Below are 17495 nucleotides of genomic sequence, written 5' to 3'. Positions count from 1 at the left end.
AATATGAAAGTCGTTTGATTCTTTTTTTTTTTTTTGCTAAATTTTGAGAAAATTCTACATTATGTAGTTTATTCTGGTTTCTAAACAAATTAATGGACAAGATAAATACAATCTTGCATAAAACATGCTTTGTCAAATCCTTACTTCTCCAGTGCTCATTTTAAAGGACCATATTAGGGATGAAAATTGGGGGCAATTGCATTCCTTTCAAGGTCAAGAGAAATGATGAAGTAGAAAATGTACAAGTGTTTTTAGAAGCAATAACTAATCAGGCATCTTGACACAATCAAAGACATAGGCTTTAGGGAAATTTCTGGATAACCTGATTTCACTAGATAAAAAAAGAGATTTCACTAACATTTGTTGTAGGAAAAAATGTTGTAGGTATAGGCCTTTCTAGTCTGTCACAGAAATGGAGATCTGATCTAAGACTGGCAACTTAAAGGGCCATCTGAATCTGACGGTCCCCTTTTTTCTTCACTGAAACACTTCCATTTTAATGGGCTTGGGGACTTAAAGTATAACATACCAGTACAGAACTACTCTGCTCTCAGAGAGTAGAAATTATTTTCTTCTCCTCACACAAAGAAACAGAAAGATGTTGACTGCAATGGGAGAAAAATATAATCTGGATCTTAAGAATATATTTATTCTCTTTGTCAAAAGGGACATTGAAAATATTGTGAACTCCTGACCTTGTTTTCCAGAAAGAACTCCTGACTAGATAGATACTTATGGTTTGGGAATCATATATGCCTCATTCTTCTTCTGTGTCTTTCACAAGCAAAAAGTTGATGCTCAATAAATATTTATTTGGTTTGGCAGACACCTGCTGACTATCTTTCAGGTATAGTTATACCCTTAGTTCCATAGGATATTATGACTAGCTTTATTTGACTTTGGAAAAACTGAATCAATCCAAAGCCTCAATGTTTCATTTGATTGTGGGGATTGGTATTCCTGTCAAAATTGTTTGGAATTTTGGAATTTGGAAGGATGGAAAGATCAGTGTATCTTGAGTAAGAGGATGTAGGATCAAATGCTAGCTGTGGCCTATCTATATAACCTGTATAACTTTGGGTAAGTCACTGGGCTTCAGTTTCCTTATCCGTAAAATTAGCAGATTGGACTAGCTAGCTTCTGAACTCCATTGCAGTAATAGATATTCCTATGACTTTTTGTGACTCACTTTATTCATTTACAAAATGACAATTGGACTAAACAATTTCTAAGATTTCTTCCAGCTCTAAACCTATGATTCTGTCACTATAAAGAACATTCATCACTACTAAAATTTAAAAAAAGTCATAAAATAACTCAATTATTCCAAATGGCTTTGCTCTAGTATAGTCTCATTGTCCTGCCTGATTCTTCATGACTCCATTTGGGGTTTTCTGGGCAGACATACTGGAGTAGATTGCTATTTCCTTTTCTAGTTCATTTTACAATTGAGGAAACTGAGGCAAGCAGGATTAAGTGACTTGCCCAGGATCACACAGCTAGATCACACAGTTTGAGGTTGGATTTTAACTCATTGAAAGGGCCCTAGTCTATCCTTAAACGGAAATTATCTCAGTCACGTATAAATGCTAACAAATACAGCTTTGGATGCTCAGCCTATGAGCCTATTTGGTGAACTGAAATGAGACAATAATCTCCTTTCAACGGTGCTTATATGAAGTGATAAATCTCTCATATGGGGAGTCAGGGATTTTCTAGCACTCAGCCTTCCACCCGCAACAGATACGTCTGGAGACCCTTGAGAAAACAATTTCTTATAGAAACATCCTTGTCTCCACACCCTGTAAATCACTGACCCTAAGATCTGAGGCTCGATGAGTTGTAGATTAGTCTTTGCTACTATGCTGTATTCCCATTTCAGTCCTCCTTGAACTGCCTGCCATGGTTCCAAATAAATGAGTTGTGACTCCTCAGTTGGACACCCTAAATATGTAGTATAAATAAAAGCTAATCAACACCTTTTCATACCAGTGAGAAAGGTTGCTGTGAGACAAGAAAAAGGTATACTTCCTGCTCTGCTGTGATATATGCTGTGGCTTACAGAGGAGAGACTATTTCTTTAAGTTTATAGCAATTTTTGAAAGCTTTTGGCATAATACTGTATGTAATCTATTACAAAATAGAGAATGATAAGATTCCCTGAGTGCAGGGGCATTGCTGAACATCGATCATTTCATTCATTTTATGCAAAAAAGAAATAACCTTCATTACTGCAGGAAAGAGTCAAAGGGGATGGTAGAAAGCATTGCATTTTCTAGAATATTTGCAGATTCTAAGTATTCCTAATCTTATTAAGGTGGCCTTTCTGATGTCTCTGCTTCTGCGGCTGTTCCTTAAACAACAAAGATAGAATCTTATAAAAAGGTATTATTTCTTTCCATTTGAAAGTGAATATACTGCTGGGTCATGTATTGTAGGAGTGTGAAATAAAGACATGTTTTTTTTTTCCCCTAAGGAAGTATAAATATACTATGTTATAGAGATATTTGTCATCAAGGTCTTTTGTAGACTCCTTAGCATTGGAAAAAAAGGGTTCTGTCTCCCTTTCTGTCTCTCTGTCTCTCTTTTGCAGATGTCTGGCTTCACTGGTGTACGAAACTTCCACTGAGAAACCTTTTCTACCAATGGAGATCAACTATTCTGCAATTGATAATCTTCTTCAAGGAGTGATCTGAGGTAGTGGAAGGTTCAATGACTCACAGCCAGTATGTTTCAGAAGAGGGATTTAAATCTTAGGTCATCATGACTAGAAAGCCAATTTTCTGTCCCTCTTATCCAACATATGCTGTATCTTTCTACAAATGCAAATTAAATAATACTAATGATAATGACAACATAATTATTCATATTTATATAGAGCTTTCAAATTTTCAAAGGGCTTTACATACACATTCTAATTTGATTCTTACAACCACCCTGTAAGATATCTGCAATTTTTATCCATACTTTTTACAAATGAGGAAAGATTCAGTGATTCTCAAGGGCCACACAAATAAGTACAACATAAAGTCAAAAAGTAGTTTTGATTGAAAGACACACTTTGACTATTTGGAGATTTCAGTATTTTGTGTGTATGTACAGTTGTGCGCTCCTGTGTGTGTTTGTGTGTGGTTTTTCCCCTTTCAAATTCCCATAGTTTTTAATTACTTTTACATAAGTAGACACTGACTAAATGAAATGCCTCAATACCAGCCTATATCTGCATGTAAATAAAAAAAAGATATTTATAATTAATTAAGAAAAAAAAGGAAAATATTCCTGAAAAGAAGTTTTCCAATTGGTTATTCCCTATAGTATTTTGAGGAATAAACCAAAAAGTACTATAATTTAAAAGAAAAATTTAACTTAAAAAACACAGCATATATGGGACAGCTAGTGGTGTAGTGCATAGAGCACTAGCCCTTAAGTCAGAAGGATCTGAGTTCAAATTTGACCTAAGACACTTAAGGCTTCCTAACAGTATAAGCCTGGCAAATCACTTTACCCCAATTGCCTCAGGGTAAAAACAAAGCACATAAAGTTTGGTTTTAAAATGTCATTTTTGAAAGGCTTTATAGCATTTAAAAGCTATAATTTTTTTTTTAAACTATAACCAGTTAACTGGTTAAGAAAAAAGGAACTTTCTGTTTCATTAATTTATTTACTTACAACTTTAGGTTCAGAATTCTTGAAACAATAAAAGGAACAGAAATAGAAATTTTTATGCAAATCTATCAATAAAAAGTAAAAAAGAGGTAAGAAATATTTCCTTTACTTATAAAAAAACCTTAAACCATATTTGGGAATATTAGAAGATACTGACACATTAAAAGAATATTGTTCCCCTATGTTCCTGAGGAAATTTACTACCCCTAATACAATAGCCATAGCTGAGGTAGGAAAGGTTAACTGAAGATGAACAATCTCCTTATGCTACATACTGACAATAACCTAGGTGACTAGCAGGTAGCTTTGTAAAATAAAGAGAAATGGCCCAGTAATAACCTACTGGGTTTTCCAGTAGGAGACTTATTGACAGTGAGACCCACTCCGTAAGTATGAGCTCTTGGCTTTGAAGTAGGCTACAATAGAAGTATAACACCTGTGACCAGGATGTAAAATGAAAAGTACTACCTACTTCAATTGCTTATCGAGATTGAAAACTTTCTGCTTTTTCAAAAGGAAAAGGAAAACATTAACACCATCTTAGGTATGACTGGCCAATTTAATTAGTAGTCATGGGTCTACCTATTCAATAACAGGAAAGCTCTTCTACAAATTGTGCACAGGCTTTGACCCAGCAATATCATTGGCAGATCTATATTCCAAAGACATCCCAAAAAAGGTGATGGTGGGGGAGAGGACCTATTTGTACAAAATATTTTTAGTAGCTCTTTTTTTGTGGTGGCTAAGAATTGGAAATCAAAGGGACGTCCATCAATTGGGGAAAGGTTAAACAAGCTGGGATACATGATTATAGTGGAATATTATTGTGCTATAAGAAATGACAAGTAGATTGATTTCAGAAAACCCTAGAAAGATGTATATGAACTGAAGCACAATGAAGTGAACAGAAGCAAGAGAATGTTGTACACAGTAATAATAATGTCTGATGAAGAACTATGAATGACTGGGGTAATCTCAGCAATATAATAATCTAAAACAAACTCAAATGACTAATAATAAAGCATATTATTTACCTCCAAAGAAAGAACTGATGTTATTTGAATACAGACTGATACATGCCATTTTTCATTTTCTTTCATTCTTTTCTTTTGTCTTCTTAAACAAAATGACTAAAATAAAATAGTTTACATAATTGCACATGTATAATCTATAGCTAATTGTGTACCATCTTAGGGATAAGGGCAGGAAGAAAGGGAGAGATAGAATTTGGACTCAAAACTTTAAATAAAAATGTTTTTTTTTTTTTTAAATTGAGAGGGGGGAAATTTCCTCTGTATCCAAGATGTTGCAGAAGCAACTCTCAGTTTATAGTTTCCCTAGGATTCATTAAATTAATTTTGAATTTGAAAGCAAATTACTCAAGAAACCAAGAGACAGGGGTAAGAATTATTAAGTTTAGAACTATATCATTCCATCCACAATATAGACTGAACATTTAAAATATATGCTACTGAACATTATGGGGCTATTGAGGCCTGACTAGAAATATCAGTGCAGTTAACATACAGGTCTACTAATACATGTCAATAATGGCACCATGGAATGATAACAAAGGCTTTACTTTATATATTTTTCAATATCAGCATAAGGCTTTGGTGCCTATTGAGCTGTGATACTGGCTTTAATCAAGGAAGATAAGACTCTTCACACTAAAAGCTTCAACCTCTTATTCTGCTTCTGAGAGGATCCTTGCTTTTCCTACAAGAGCTAGGATTCTGAGAAGAATTTGCTTCCCAAAAGAAAGGAGGGGTGAGATTGTTAGGCTGTTTTTATTCAAGAAACATATGCTGTGATGTTTTATTTCTTTGATCTTCAGTTCTTTGTTGATGAAATGTTTTGCTATTATAATGTTTTCCTTTCAATGGATCTATTAGTGCAGTAAGCAAACGAAAGGTTAGTATTGTTAACTCCAGAGGTCCCAGTTTTCTGCCTAGATAAGGGCAGAAAACTGGGACCTCTGGAGTTAACAATAATATATATATATATAAAGTCAATTGCAAAAATGGTTGCAATTATTAGTTTTTATCTATAATTTCTGGGTATTATTTCAGCATACAATTTTTACTATAATACTTCTGAAATAATTTGATTAATATATTTTAAGAAGAATTTCATTAGAATGGATATTCATTGTTTTCAATAATATGGATTAAAAAAAATCAACCCAATTTTTAAAACTAATTTTTTCCAAGTAACAAAAATACATTGTGTCTAAAACAAATAGAAACAGTCACACAAAGCAAATTTTCTCACTGGTCACATCCCAAACAACAGATACATCGTTCTATACTCTGCCTTCATTATCTTACTGTCAGGAGGGAGGTAATATATTTTATAGTTGGTCCTCTGGGATCATGATTGGTCAATGAGATGATAAATAGTTCTTAAACTGTTCTTTTTACAATGTTGCTATTATATAAATTGTTCTTCTCACTTCACTTTGCATCAGTTTAAGTATTCTGAGGATTCTCTGAAACTGTCCCTTTCAACATTTCTTACAGGACAAAAAAATAATATTCCATTACATTAGTAGATTAAAATTTGTTCGATTATTTCCCAGCTGATGGGTATTATCTTAGTTTCTAGTTCTTTAACATGACAAAAATATTACATATATTGTTATACATATGGGTCCTTTCCCTCTTTCATTCCTCTGAATTTAACTAGGCTAGTACAGTATTGCAAAATAGAAGAAACACTGCTTGGCCTTAAGTGAAGATTTTAGAGTAGAACAGTCTTTAAAATTCAAAATTTTATGAAAAGGTGGAGCATAGTCAAATAGATAAGTACTGACCCACTTAACACCACATCAGCAAAATAGAGACATCCGTTTATTTTTTTTATTTTAAATTTTCAAAATTGTAAATACTACAACCATTAACCCAAATGACAAGTCTGTATTGGACTGGACCTGCGATATCATTGGTATAAATTTCATTCAAATACACACTTTTTGAATAATGAAATTTTGAAAAATAAAAATGGTCATATTTAATTCCACATGCCAGGGACTCGGGGAGGTATAATCATATGAAGTTGCCTGCAGCTCAGATAGGTTGTGAATCACCAGTGGTCACAGTTTATAAGTAATAACAGTGGCATTTAAATTTATATCATTATGCTATCAGATATAGTAGACTTCACTAAAAAAACACTGCTGTATATAAACTTATAGGGTCCAAAACTAATCTAGATTGGAGGTGTCAAACATGAGTCTCCTGGCTATGTGTGACTCACAACAATTTTAAGTGCAGATTAAAATATAATTCAAATAAGAATATAATAATACATCCACTGGTCTAGACCATCCATCATTTATATGAAAGAAACAAACTGAGGCAGCAAGGTGGTGCAGTGGATAGAATATCAGTCAGGAGAACCTGAGTTCAAATCTGCTCTCAGACACTTAACACTTCCTGGCTCTGTGACCCTGGGCAAGTCACTTAACCCCAAGTGCCTCAGCAAAAAAAAAAAAAAAAAGAAGAAAGAAAAAAACCCTTATAATACCTGTCAGATAAAATATGAAAGTCTCAGAGTACCTGTTTAAATGGGAAACACACACAAAAAAAAAATTCCTTAACTGGGATGAATCACCAGGGTTCTTGGAATTCCAGAACAAAAGTGAAATAATTTTGACCTTTTGTTTTAGATTCACTTTCACTACACTGGAAAATATTAATTGGGTATGACAGTGTCATGTTTTCACTTGTTGATCAAAGATTTTTTTATTTTTTCAAAGTTTAAGGAATGTGTGTATGTGGTGGAGGAACAAAGAATCTATGCTGGAGATTAGAAAGCTATGTTAGGGTAATAAGCATATCCAGCCTCACACAATTAGTGCAGCCCAATTACATTTTCATTTGTCTTTGGAAGTTTTTGTTAAATTAAAACAGTAATCAAGTGAGTCATTTCTTGGGAGATTTTCTAGGAATGCATGCAGCCAAGCTTAGATTTTTCTTTTAGTACAACACTTGTCTTAATTAAATATGACTCACTAAAAAAAAAATAGGGAAAATAATAGCAGTTTGCAGCATTTTATTATTTATAAAACACGTCTCCCCACAACAGGGAGTTGAACTAAATATTATCTGCAGTTTATAAAATTCATGCTATTTAAATTAAGAACATAAAAAGAAAACTTCAAAGCAGTAAGCTCTACAGTGATTAGACACACAGAGCTCTGTTGGTGTGAACAATTTCTTTTTCTAGTAAATTCTTTGAGGCTGTCAAGATGTTGAGAATAGCCAAAAATGGATGGACAAATATCATTACAGTCTGCAAATGAATAATAGCTAAAAGTAGCTTGCTTTTCTATATAACAATTAGCATTAGAAGACAAAGTCATATTAAATAATCCCTGAAAAATCCTTTGTTACTTCTGATTTAAAAAACAATTTAAATGTCATAAAGCATCTTCCTAAAATACTTGATATATGTGATGTACTTGGATTGATTACGGTATACTTCTTAAAGTACACATAGGTGTAAATAACTATTGAATGAAGTATGCCCTGCATCTAGTAAGAGAAAAAACAATGGTAAAATGATAAGAATTGTGGGCCCAAGCCTTGGTTTTGAGAATGGTATAAAGAGGAAATGCCTCTCTCTAAGGGCATAAGTAATATGTAAGAAATTGTCTATTTCAATAAAATTTTGAATGGGAGCCGCTCTTGACATTTATTGGACATAAATTGGACATTTAATGTCCAATAAAGTGAAATTATTAGACATTATTGACATCAATGTGGATTCAAGTCCTGTTTGCCAGGCTACTCTTTAAGACTGTAAATTGTAGGATAACTTCCAATATACACCGGCAGAAGGATCCTCTCATTGGAGGTTTCCTACACCAATGAAAACATAGATCTGAACAAACAAGGTATTCCTGAAAACTAATTTCATGATGATTACATATTTGCACTAGCCACTAAATCTATAAAATATTTTAAATCCAGCATTGAAATGTTAATGTTCATTAATTTTGTAAAAAACCCAAATGTTTGTTTTTGTCTTGTGTTTTTTTTTTCCTTTTGATCTGATTTTTCTTGTTTAACCTATATCAGATTGCTTGCTTTCTTGGGGAGGGGATAGGGAGGAAGACGGAGAAAAATGTGGAACACAAAGTTTTGTAAAGGTGAATGTTGAAAACTCTTTGCATATATTTAGAAAAATACTATTAAAAATTTTAAAAAAGATTAATTTGTCTAGAAAAACAAACTAGATTATTATTTCCAGAAATCACTGAAATTTAGAAAAATTAGATATTTCAAATAGCGTTTTGATCATTGAGAGGTTATAGTCATCTTTATGGATATCAACATAAAGGTGGAAAAGGCATGCCATGAAACCCTTAACTCAGCGTATAATTGAGGACCATTTCCTGGCTAGCAATGAGCTTAATGATTTGAAGCCAATATTTGGTACTAGGATAATAATTCATCTATTAATAGAAGGTTTTTTTTTTAGAAATTTCTACTCATATGGTACCTGAAATATTAATAACTTTGTAATATTTGTAAACACTTAGTAAATTGACATAGTAGGTACTTTATAAATGCTTATTATCTTTCTACACATACCCCCCTCCCCCATCTCTATGAGCTATGAGTTTCAAGGTAAACTAACTATTTTAGAAATGATATTGGGTACTCAGGAAGCATTCAGATTCTATATTGGATCAATAGGCTTCTGGTAGGTTTGGCATTGTAATAATAATTATACCCATAAAAATGCATCTGGTAGCTAAATATAGAATCACCATAAAAGAATTTCTTAAAAATGAACCCTATAGTTTAAATTAAGGAATGTATCCAAAGATTTGCTTAGAAATAAAATGAAAACTCAATCTTTATATCAACTATGATATAATAGTAACAACAATAATAACTAACATTTTTAAAGTACTTTAAGGTTTGCGCAAATATAATCTCATTTGATCCTCATTATAACCTTGTGATATAAGTGCTATTACTATCTCCATTTTACATAGAAGGAAACTGAGGTAAAAATAGCTTCACTGAGTAGCCCAGTCACATAATAAGTGCCTGAAGCTTAATATAAACTCCATATTTCCTGACATCCAAGTCCAGGGTGATCTAACCCCTTTACCACCTAACTGCTTCAATTAGAATTCACATTTACATAGTACTTTTAGGTTTGGAAAACATTTAACATTTATCATATTATTTAATACATACATATTATCAAGTTTGCAAATGCATCCTGACTGACCATCTGAAAATACTACCTGTTTGTTTGGCAGGAAGTAAACAGACATTCAAGTACTAATTGAAAGTCACAGCCTTAAGCAAGAATGATCAGCAGAGGGGCAGCTAGGTGGTACAGTAGATAAAAGCACCAACCCTGAAATCAGGAGGACATAAGTTCAAATATGGCTTCCGATACTAGCTATGTGATCCTAGGCAAGTCATTTAATCTCAATTGCCTCTATTTTTTTTTTTTAAAGATAAACAAAGACCACAGTTAAATGTCCTAATATCTAGAAAACATGAGGAATCTATGGTGTAAACTGAGGAAATAGCAATGGGATGAATTCTCATTATCTCTGTCTTCATAGAAAGCAATTAGCATAAACTTGCATAATGTTTTCCTACAAAACATGGTGGAACTATGGCGGAAACTGAGGAAGCAGCAATAGGATGAATTCTCATTATCTCTGAGCATCTCATTATCTCATATTTTCATTATAGAAAGCAACAAAATTTCAATTTTAGAAGTGGAAACTTAAGCAGGAAATTTCTCCTAGAATCACTGAGATCCCATCTTTTTCTAATTTTATATATGAGTTCATAGAATCCTAGATTTTTACAAAGGTAATGGAGATGATTAGCCTAAGATGTGCGTGTGTGTGTGTGTGTGAGAGAGAGAGAGAGAGAGAGTGAGACAGAGAGACAGAGAGAAAGACAGAGACAGAGACAGAGAGACAGCGAGACAGAGAGAATATCTGAGAGAAAATCAGAGCAAGGTCTTCCGGACTCCTAGTCCAAAGCTCTATTCCCTGTAGTTTATATGCCTGCCTTGGAATCTGTGAAGATCACGTATTTTAAAATCAGCCGGAGTCAGGAATTCAGGTTAGGGGAAAATCGTCAGTCTTTATTCTCAGTGAAGAAAGATTGCAGGTGGAAGAGAATGGGCAATAGCAATGTGTGCAGCTGAGTCAAGAAGCTAGCTAGACCAGCAACCACACGACCAGCAGCTAGGAGTATGGAACCCAGGCTTAATCTCTCCCAGCTTCTCTTCCTGCCCCTCTGCCTCCACCCACCAAAATCGTCATTTCCTATACAACACATCAGGACTTGCATGGAGAATGGGCGGGGGCCATTCTTTATCCAAGCATGTATATTAATAGAGTGTAGCCCAATTACTATTTAGCCTCACGTACTTGGAACCTCAGTGCATCAACTCAAACCTCAGCCCATTACAGGAATCCTCTCATGAGATACTTATCCAAAAAGTAGTTTCCAAGGAATATTAATATGAAGGAAAAAGTATTTACAATCATTGAACTTCTATTTGATAGCCAGGTGTGTTCTTTATAAGCACAGGATGAACAATTTCAACAATTTGTTCAACAATGAGTTCTAAGTTTTTTTCTAGCTTTAAATCTATGATCCTATGAAAGTGGGAGCCTTTTGTTAGAGGTCTTACTAGTTCATATTTACCTATGGGTATGAAAAGTCACTGCAACTGGTGTTCATTTGGTTAAGATTCTTAGCAGAGGAGTGAAGAATGGTATCAGACAAGGCAGTCTCAGGAGTTACCAAAAATCATGGCTCTAAACCTCCCATTGACACTTTCACATGATGACATGAATTCAGTATACTCACCTACAAACATGATATTTCTTTACCCCAAGTCAATAAGGTAAGTACTTTAGTTTTCCAGCCATGTGATTTCCTTGAGATATCCCTACTATTTTCTTTTATCCAGTTTCTCATTATAAATGAAATTTGTAAATCTAGGTGGTGACTAGCCAGAGTGAGGGCTCTATGTCTACTCTGTTCCATGTGTGTATGATAGGGAATAGAATTAATCAATCAACATCTATTAAATGTTTACTATATATCAGATATTGTGCCAAATACTAATATAAATTTGGGGAAGTAGTAGGAACTACTCAGCATTCTTTAATATATACCCTATGCTTTCTTTCTCTTTCTTTTTGTTCATGTTATTCCCTATACCTGAAATGATATAATCTCTTTATTCACAAAAGAACTTACTGACTTCTTAGCTATCTTCAAAATATTAAATCATTCCCTTATTTAATAATCACTCTTCTGCCCTCAAAACTCACAGAATATTTTATTCCTTTCTTATCTGCTTATATATTATTTTCTATTAAATTTACTTACAGATTATTAGAAGTATCATGGTAAATGTGGACAAAGAGCTGGCCTTGGCTCAAGAAGATTTGGATATTAATTTTTGTCTCTAACATATCAATGGCTCTATGGCCTTGGACAAACCATTTAACTTCTTGATGTTCTGAGCTCCTAAGACTAGCAATTAAGTGGTAATAACACTACTAAGCAGAGATGGTTCTGAACTACTTTGGTGAATGGAATTTGCTCACCAGGGAATTTCCTTTAACAGTGAAATAAGAGGTTCAGCCCCTATCTCCTTTCCTAAAGATAATGGTATTTTAGCAATGTGAATGTAGTTATTTGCCACCATATATTTGGTAAATCAAATATGTACAATGGTCTTTTTTTGACAGAAATAGATGGAGAGACTTAAATGATCTTGTTGTATCACCAACACGACCATAAATTCCAGTGATAATGTTTTATCTAAACTTCCTAATTCTCCCAGAAGATAAAAAGTGCTCCTCAGAGAACAAGCACACAATGAGGTTATTTTTAGATAGATACTCATTAAAAACAAAGCACATGCTTCCTAGCAATTTGTATTATTAACAACATGATTGGTACTTTCTCTTCCAGTCTTTTCTTGAATATTCTTCATTGCCAATCTTTCCTTTTCCTCCATCCAGTCACACCCCAACATTTCTTTGATTCTTTAATATTTTATTACATACTAGCACTATGGCTAATAATGAGTGATCCTTTGCTTTTGTTACCTGAATAATCTACCTCCTGTTCTGTTCACCTATGTCCTAGATGATTTTTTTTTTACCTTTTCTAAAAAGTAAATTATTTTTGGTAATTGAGTGTTATCTAGTTTTTGTCCAGCATCCATCTCTAAATTGGCCTTTGGATGACTTGCATTGTGCTTCTTTGGAGATGCAGAATTCCATACTGGTCAAGTAACAACATCATTGGAAAATATTAATCCTAAGAGAATGCTAGCATTGAAGTTATGTCTCTAACAATTTCATAGTTAGTCTGCGCTTACTTATCTGCATATATGTGATCTTCCTACCACTTAGTAAAATGTATGTTCCTTGAAGGAAGGGATTTTTTCATCAAGTAATCAATAATTTATTCAGCTACCTACTTTAATACCCTCAATATAAGATATTATTTTAATTTCCCAGTCCAAACTACATTTCCTCCATTTAGTTCTGGGCCATGTCCACTGTTACTGGATCATAAATTTAAATCTGGAAGGGAACCTAGAAACTCTTGAGTCTATCTTTTGACAACTGAGGAAGCTGAGGTACAGAAAGATCAATGACTGTGAACTCATATACCAGATACCAGAACTAAGAGTTTAGAACTCAAAAGTCAACTTCTTGCCACTGTCCTACCCTATGCCCTGGTGTTTTGAAAGATAAGATTAAATGCTTTTAATAGCTAAATGGTATGAAAACACATTTTTTATATATATAGAAAAAGTAAATAAAATGTATTTGGCTATCAAGACAAGTTTTTGGAGGAAGAATCCTCTAGTATATGGATAATATATAATTATAGAAATAGAATTTCATGTTAGAGTAATTAGGAGCTTACTACTGACACACACACATCTCCTCCTCTTAGACCTCAAGAGTCACAAATTCCTAATTCTTCAATGAGATTTAGACAAGAGCATTTTGGTTGTGCTTTCAATTAGTTTAATTGTGTGAGATGCTTTAAGAAATGACTTAGAATGAATAATAATAATGGTCTCTGAAGACTGTATCACTATAAAGAAAAATACTAAGTGAAACATCTTATGACCAGAGATAGAAATGTAAAAACAAAAATGGTCTGGCTATTTTAACTCACCACAAAAAAGGACATTGTGTTCATCATTGTGTTTAGCATGCTCTCTAAATTTCTTTTAAGGCATTCCAAGCTGTTGGAGGTTTAAGTTATGTAAAGGAAAAAGGCCAAATACCATTTTCCATTTTATTTAATTAAAAACTTCAGAAAGGAAATCTTTTGTGTGTCTGTTTTGGATAATTTCCAAATATGATTTCCTCTCTGATTGAGATTTTGGTATTTCTACCTAGACAAAATCTTTTTTTTTTCTTTACTTTCTCTGTTTTGTTCCTTTCTTTTCTCTCTTTCTCTATTCCTCCCTCCCTCTGCCTGTCTCTGTCTCTGTCTGTCTGTCTGTCTGTTTCTCTCTCTCTCTCTCTCTCTCTCTCTCTCTCCTAACAAAATTATGTTGTGCTCAATATGAGAAAGCCCCTTATTGTAAAAAAAAAACATTTGAAATACAGCTACAACAATATGTCCTATCCCCATATTCTCTTCAGAACTTTGCAATATGTTCTCTGTATATATGTACAGAAAATATGAGTTTCTCTAGATTTATCTATAAACTGGGAGAAGAATTTGATATCATGTCTAATTATTCAATCATTTCAGATAAAGCTATTAATCTTTTTCAAATCTTTGAAATGAAATTTTGTGTGCTTTTTGGAGTTCTGCAAGAAATCAATTAAATTCTTTTCCTTACTTCTAGGAATGTTGTGAGGTTCAAATAAGATAATGGATATAAAGCAAACTTTAATATATAAATGAGAGGCATATATCTATCTCTCTATCTATCTAGCTAGCTAGCTATCATTAGCTTATAGTCACCAGGCCTCCAGTCTAGTCATATCTTGATTCTCTAAGTCTTCCATTTACTGCATATCTGTGAAGTTCAGAGAGTATTTACATAGTAAAGCAGGGATGTTTTTAATAAATATTTAATAATCCAATGGGAGAAGAGGAATATATGTAGTCATACTTTTAACTTTAGCATGCATTAACAATTTCTTAAGGGTAGACAATCAACCAAATAATAAATTAAGCTGTGATCGATATTACTATGATCTCTGAGGCATAAACATTTAAACTAAATTTAACAATGGACTTTTCAAAGCAGGTTAGAGCTGGGTCCAGCATACTCATGATTAGTTCCCATTTGCTTTACAATCATTTTATCTAACTACTCCCTTTACAAACTCTGTTTTGGTTTAATTTTTATGCTAGTTGTTCCTTATATGCAAGATTCCATCTCTCCTGTCTCCATACCTTTGCATATGGTTACCTATATCTGTGATGTACTGTATTCTTCACCTGTGTCTCTTTGAAAATCCCACTTCCTTCACAATACAGTTTGGAGTTTCTTTTCTACACAACCTCTTTCTTGATCTCCCTATCTGTTTGTTTTGCTGACTCGAAATGAATTTGTACAACTGTAAAAGGACAAAGAAGTTTCTGGGAATTAACTTGTCCCAGCTTTCCTGATACAGCATGTCAACTAAGGGCATTGAAAATTCCAGTCAAAATTCCAATAGACTCGTGATGGAAAGTGCCATCTGCATCCAAAGACAGAACTATGAAGACTGAATGTGGATCAAAGAACAATATTTTCATTGTTTATTTTTTGCTTGCTTTTTTTCTTTTCCATATGTTTTTCCCTTTTATCTTATTTTTCTTGCACAGCATGACAAATAGGGAAATATGTTTAGAAGAACTGCATGTTTAACCTATACTGGATTACTTACTATCTTGGGGAGAGAGGGGAGATGGATAGAGGGAGAAAATTTGGAATACAACATTTTGCAAAGATGCATGTTGAAAACTATCTTTGCATGTACTGGAAGAATAAAATACTATTTTAAAAAAAGAAGAAAAAATCCTACCTAAATGGAATCTACACATCCCAGACTTTGTGAGTTTTTAAGACTCTATCACTAAACCATGATGACCAGAATGAGTTCCAGATGGAGAAGCCATCCACAGAGAATCTAAGTGCTACTGTATCTATCCTTGTTGCATATTCTTGCTATTAGAGCAAAGTAAACCTCCCTTAGTTAAATGTTCAGTGACTTGTGAGTTTGTTTTGTCCTAACAACAAACTTGAGCTAGGAGAATGCTAGCATTGAACTCATGCTTCCAACAACTTCATAGTTAGTCTATACTTACTTATTTTCATACATGTGATCTTTTCTTCCCACTATTTAGTAAAATGTGTGTTGCTTGAGGGAAGGGACTGTTTCATCAGTCAGCAAGAATTGATTCAGAAACCTACTTTAAGTACCATGGACAAGTATCATGTACCAATATACAACATGCATGAGGTGCTGGGGATAGAGGTAGAAGAAATGAGAAAATCCTGACTTCAGAGGACCTTATCTTACAATCTAATGGAGAAGATAACTATATATATATATATATATATATATATATATATATATATATATATATATATGTGTGTGTGTGTGTGTGTGTGTGTGTGTGTGTGTATAAAGAATTATAATACAAATATCTTAAAAGTGGTGAAATTCAAGGTAGATTAGGAGGGAGGGCACCAGCAGTTAGAAGGTTGAGAAAAAGTTTCATATGAAAGATATCTCTTAGGTCAGTATCCATATCAGGGACTTATAAATGTTTATAATGTTAGTTATAATTGACAAAGTCTGAACCAATCATTCTCAATAAGATAATACAGATGCAAAGACTTAAATGAACAGTTAGTGGGGCAGCTAGGTGGTACAGTGGATAGAGCACTATCCCTGAAGTCAGGAGGACCTAAGTTCAAATCTGGCCTCAAACACTTAACACTTCCTAGTTGTGTGTGATCCTGGGCAAGTCGCTTAGCCCCAATTGCCTCAGCAAAAAAAAAAAAAAAAAAAAAAATGAAAATAAAGTTTTTTTTCCCCCTTGAAAAAGGTACAGAAACACATTCTATACAAAGAACAGAGTAGAGTTAGTACATACCTCAAAGCCTGGGCTAGCAGGAGACTGAAAGTTGGGAAGAAGAAAGGCAAGGCAAAGGAGCAGATTTTTTAAAAAAGAAAATGAAAAAAAGAAAATAATGTTATTAGGGAAAAGAAGAAGACACATATATTTATTAATTTCATATATATATGTATATATTAATAATGACCTTAATAAATTAAAACTACACTCCAACTTTGGAATCCTCTGTATATTGTCTTAAAAATACTTTTAACACATTATTGTATTTGAATTTCACAACAACTCCCTTGAGGTAGATATTTTCATTTTACAGGTGAGGAAACTGAGGATGACAGAAACTGAGTGAATTGCCTATGGTAATTAAAAATACTAAGTATCAAATATGGGATTTGAATATACATCTTTTGTATTCCAAGCCCAGAACTCTACCTTGCTTGATGAAAAAATATAATAATAACAGTTTCATTCCAATTTAGTTCTTCTTTGCAGAGGTGGGAGGCTATGTGTATAAAAGTCTGCATATAATATCAAATTTAGTTAATATATTATTTCATTTTGCTGAAATTTTTTTTTCCTTTTATGTTAAAAGGGTGGCACTCTGGCAGGGTGAGGAGGAAGGAAATGTAGGTAGCATAAAAACAAAAAGACACCCCAAAAAGCCACAAAATGGGGGAAAATAAAAGAGGTTAGGTTTTCTTT

General features: G+C 33.4%; 1 protein-coding gene across 3 annotated transcripts in view; it reads right to left on the bottom strand.

The window, feature by feature from the left end:
* PRKD1 (protein kinase D1) overlaps window positions 1–17495 on the bottom strand; it is a 404980-nt gene that overhangs the window by 97186 nt on the left and 290299 nt on the right. For 2 of the 3 annotated variants that reach the window (XM_023501195.2, XM_031952271.1), the window contains exon 5: window positions 16815–16838. The exons of the other annotated variant lie outside the window; for it this stretch is intronic. In XM_023501195.2, the coding sequence (XP_023356963.1) occupies window positions 16815–16838 (24 nt within the window). The remainder of the gene's footprint in view (window positions 1–16814; window positions 16839–17495) is intronic. 3 annotated transcript variants of the gene reach the window in all.

This window comes from Sarcophilus harrisii, chromosome 2, assembly GCF_902635505.1.
Source record: "Sarcophilus harrisii chromosome 2, mSarHar1.11, whole genome shotgun sequence".
In the NCBI taxonomy this organism is placed as follows: domain Eukaryota; kingdom Metazoa; phylum Chordata; class Mammalia; order Dasyuromorphia; family Dasyuridae; genus Sarcophilus; species Sarcophilus harrisii.
This window is presented reverse-complemented; position numbering and strand designations above follow the sequence as displayed.